Source organism: Mirounga angustirostris, unplaced genomic scaffold (assembly GCF_029215605.1).
Source record: "Mirounga angustirostris isolate CCGP_5_RB_7025 unplaced genomic scaffold, mMirAng1.0.hap1 SCAF_2, whole genome shotgun sequence".
NCBI classification, from domain to species: Eukaryota; Metazoa; Chordata; class Mammalia; order Carnivora; family Phocidae; genus Mirounga; species Mirounga angustirostris.
In genome coordinates this window covers 56,171,783-56,175,931 of record NW_026991710.1, presented here as the reverse complement: position 1 = coordinate 56,175,931, position 4,149 = coordinate 56,171,783, and the positions used below count along the sequence as shown (strand labels likewise).

Genomic DNA, 4,149 nt, shown 5'->3' with positions numbered 1-4,149 from the left:
GATACTCTATTTTGTCAAATGCTTTTTCTGCATCAGTTGAGAGGACGATATGGTTCTTCTCTCTTCTCTTATTAATGTGTTCTGTCACAGTGATTGATTTGCGAATGTTGAACCACGCTTGCATCCTGGGGCTAAATCCCACTTGGTTGTGGTGGATGATCCTCTTAATGTAGTTGGATCCTATTAGCTAGGATTTTGTTGAGGATTTTGGAACGCATATTCATCAGAGATATCGGTCTGGAATTCTCCCTTTTGATGGGGTCTTTGGTTTGGGGATTAAGATAATTCTGGCCTCATAGAATGAGTCTAGAAGCTTTACTTCTGTTTCTGTTTTTTTGAAAGAGCTTCAGGAGAATAGGTATCATTTCTTCTTTGAATGTTTGGTAGAATTTCCTAGGGAATCCATCAGGCCCTGACTTGATTTTTAGGGGGGTTTTGATCACTGCTTCAATCTTGTTACTGGTTATTCACCTATTTAGGTTGTCAATTTCTTCCTGTTTCAGTCTTGGGAGTTTATAGGTTTCCAGGAAGGCATCAATTTCATTCAGGTTGCTCAGCTTCTTGGCATATAGTTGTTGATAATAAAATCTAATAATTGTTTGTATTTCCTTGGTGTTAGTCGTGATCTCTCCCCTTTCATTCATAATTTTATTAATTTGGGTCCTTTCTCTTTTCTTTTGGATAAGTCTGGCCAGTGGTTTAGCGATCTTATTCTTTCAAAGAACCAGCTTCTAGTTTCGTTGATCTGATCTACTCTGTTTTTGGTTTCTAATTCATTGATCTCTGCTCTAGTCTTAATTATTTCTCTTCTAATGCATGGCTTAGGCATCATTTGTTGCTTTTTCTCTAGTCCTGGAAGGTGTAGAGTTAGATGGTGAATTTGGGACTTTTCTATTTTTTTGAGTGAGGCTTGGATGGCTATGTATTTCCCCCTTAGGACCACATTTGCAGTATCCCATAGGTTTTCGAGTGATGTATTTTAGTTCTCATTGGTTTCCATGAATTGTTTAAGTTCTTTGATTTCCTGGTTAACCCAAACATTCTTTTTTATTTATTTATTTTTTTTTCTTTTTAGTTTTTTCTTTTATTTCAAGATACTTTATTTTTAAAACAGGTCACAACACTAAGCTTCTGGCCCGCCCTGCAGTGTTCAAGCTACAAACGCTTGCTCAGTGGCGGGGGGCGCGCCTTAGTAGCGTGTCTAAAAACTGAATAAAAATCCATATAAAACAAATATGCAAATAGTTTCCATAGGAACACAGATAAAGTGACCCCATCTTCTAGTCTTCCATACTGTTGCATCCATGCCAACCCTACTTACAGACATTTCAAAACTAGCAAGAATTAAGTTAAACGGTCCCCCCAAGTCCCCCAATTCAAGCTAAACTCGAAGGTAACAGCTACAGGAGTGGCACCTACACGTTGATGCTGGCGGAGGCACAGGCAGCCGGGGGGCGCTTCAGCCCACTCTCCCAGGCACAGGACACAGGCAGGGTGCCGACGTCCTGCTCCACCACTTCGGCCGGGAAGTCGTGGTTCTGGATCTGCTGCATCAGTTGCCATGTTGGCCCCGACATCACATAGTAGATAGTCAGCCTCTGGAACCCGTTGAAAGTAGAAGCAGCAGCAACCATGTAAGCACCCATGTTTTCAAAGACCATCCAATCGCCCACGTGCATCTCGGGCAAGTCGCAGTGCTCGACAGTGCGATCCAGGCCGTCACATGTTGGTCCCCATATGCTGGTTGAATAGTACTTCTCATCTGGTTTGGGTCTCTTCTGCAGAAGGGGCTTCACGTGGGCATGATCATAGAGGATGCAATTAAATGATCCATACACTCCATCGTTCATGTAATACATAAAGGTTTGTTCACTCGACTCATCTTCATCATCAGAGCCTGTCTGTTCCTTTAATACGAGTTTTTTGGCAATGATGTTCACTGTGAGCGTGAAGGCTGAGGCAACATAGTATCTGCTGGGCTCCACTATGATTCTCACCCCCGAGTCGGCCAGGAAGTACTTGTCCAGGGCTGGGTTGATCACACTGGTGATCTCTTCAAATTTAAGCTTCACATCCTCAGATCCAGGAAAACCACCACTGATATCAAGCAAGATACATGCTGAAACCAACCTGAGCTCCCATGTCAAAGACACAGCAGGCATCAGAGATGGCTTGCACAAAGGTCTCAGGATCCGTGCAGCCACTTCCCATGTGGAAGCTGACACCAATGACAACAATATTTAGCTCTCTCGCCCGTTCCAAAAGAAGCCTGCTGATTTTGAGTGTGGCACCAAATTTAACACTGAGGCGACAGACTGCTTTGTAATCATCGGTGGCAATCCGCAAAACCAACTTGGCCTTTGGATGCGCCCTGGCAACTTTCATCAGTTCAACTTCACTATCAAAAGTCATCATCTGGACTCCATTATTGGCAGCATACTTAATCCGAGACACTTGTTTGCAAGGATTTGCATAGATAATCCTCTCTGGAGGCACCCCAAGACTGTGTACCAATTGTATCTCAGTCTTGCTGGCACAGTCAAATCCTGTCCCAGTGGTAGCAAGGGTCTTCACTATGGTTCTGCTATCATTGCATTTGACTGCATAAAAGGGGGTGACCCGAGGAAGAGCTTTTAACCATCTCAGATGTTTATTTAAAATGTCTCCCTGGTCGGCGACATAGAAGGCATCCTTATCGTCAGAAGACGAAACTTCATTAATTTTTTGGTCCAGAATATCCTTGGCAGTAAAGCCTTCATTGAGGAAATGGCAGTCTAAATCTGCATTACTAAAGCTGTTCATGGTTTCTTGAAGTTCCTCTGAAATGTAACAAAATGGAAAACTAAGAGATGGAATTTAAAGAAATTATTGCCAGTTTCTCACAAAGGCAATTCTCTGGAATTCCAAGTCCCGCTGAAGATGTGTGTGCCCTCAGGTGCAGCAGTGGAAATGTTCTGATAAACAGAATTTGCTGGTCCACCTTAGAGCGCACGGGCGCCCTGGGCCAGTCCCATGTAGATACCACCCCCGAGTGCGCAGGACCGCTGGTCGCCCCGCCGCCCCGCCGTCCCCGTCAGCTGGCCGCCTGCCACCTCGCTCCCTCCCACGGAGGACCGCCGGCCCAAGGTGGTGCCAGAGCTCTGGCAGAGGGGCGGTGGCAGCGGAGGCTGAGGGGACTGACCCCAAACATTCTTGAGCAGAGTGGTCTTAGCTTCCAAGTGTTTGAATTTCTTCCAAATTTTTTCTTGTGATTGAGTTCAAGTTTTAAAGCATTATGGTCTGAGAATATGCAGGGAATAATCTCAGTCTTTTGGTATCGGTTGAGAACTGATTTGTGACCCAGTATATGGTCTATTCTGCAGAAAGTTCCATGTACGCTTGAGAAGAATGAGTATTCTGTTGTTGTAGGGTGGAATGTTCTGTATATATCTATGAGGTCCATCTGGTCCAGTGTGTCATTCAAAGCTCTTGTTTCTTTGTTGATTTTCTGCTTAGATGATCTGTCTGTTGCTGAGAGTGGAGTATTGAGGTCTCCTACAATTAATGTATTGTTATCAATATGACTCTTTATTTTGGTTAACAGTTGGCTTATATAGATGGCTGCTCCCATGTTGGGGGCATAGATATTTACAATTGTTAGATCTTCTTGTTGGATAGACCCTTTAAGAATGATATAGTGTCCTTCTGTGTCTCTAACTACACTTTTTAGTTTAATATCTAATTTGTCTGATATAAGAATTGCTACCCCAGCTTTCTTTTGAGGTCCGTTGTCATGGAATATGGATCTCCATCCCTTCACTTTCAGTCTGGATGTATCTTTAGGTTCAAAATGAGTCTCTCATAGACAGCATATGGATGGGTCCTGTCTTTTTATCCAGTCTGCAACACTGTGCCATTTTATGGGAGCATTTAGGCTGTTCATGTTGAGAGTGATTATTGAAAGATATGAATTAATTGTCATCATGTTGCCTGTGAAGACCTTGTTTTTATAGATTGTCCCTGTAAATTTCTGTTCTATATCACTCTTGAGGTCTTTCTCCTTTTATAGAACCGCCCTTAATATGTCTTGCAGGGCTGGCTTAATGGTCACGTATTCTTTCAGTTTTGCTGGTCTTGGAAGCCCTGCATCTCTCCATCCATTCTAAAGTA

The 4,149-nt window shown here is 43.3% G+C and overlaps 1 protein-coding gene across 1 annotated transcript; it reads right to left on the bottom strand.

Annotated features, from left to right (window-relative positions):
- Nucleotides 1-1,090: 1,090 nt before the first annotated feature.
- Nucleotides 1,091-3,009, bottom strand: LOC123840812 (ornithine decarboxylase-like). Its single transcript, XM_045870569.3, is given in 2 exon segments — nt 1,091-2,111; nt 2,113-3,009. Coding segments are annotated over 2 exon segments (1,386 nt in total). The 5' UTR covers nt 2,803-3,009; the 3' UTR covers nt 1,091-1,415.
- Between the last annotated feature and the right edge of the window lie 1,140 nt (nt 3,010-4,149).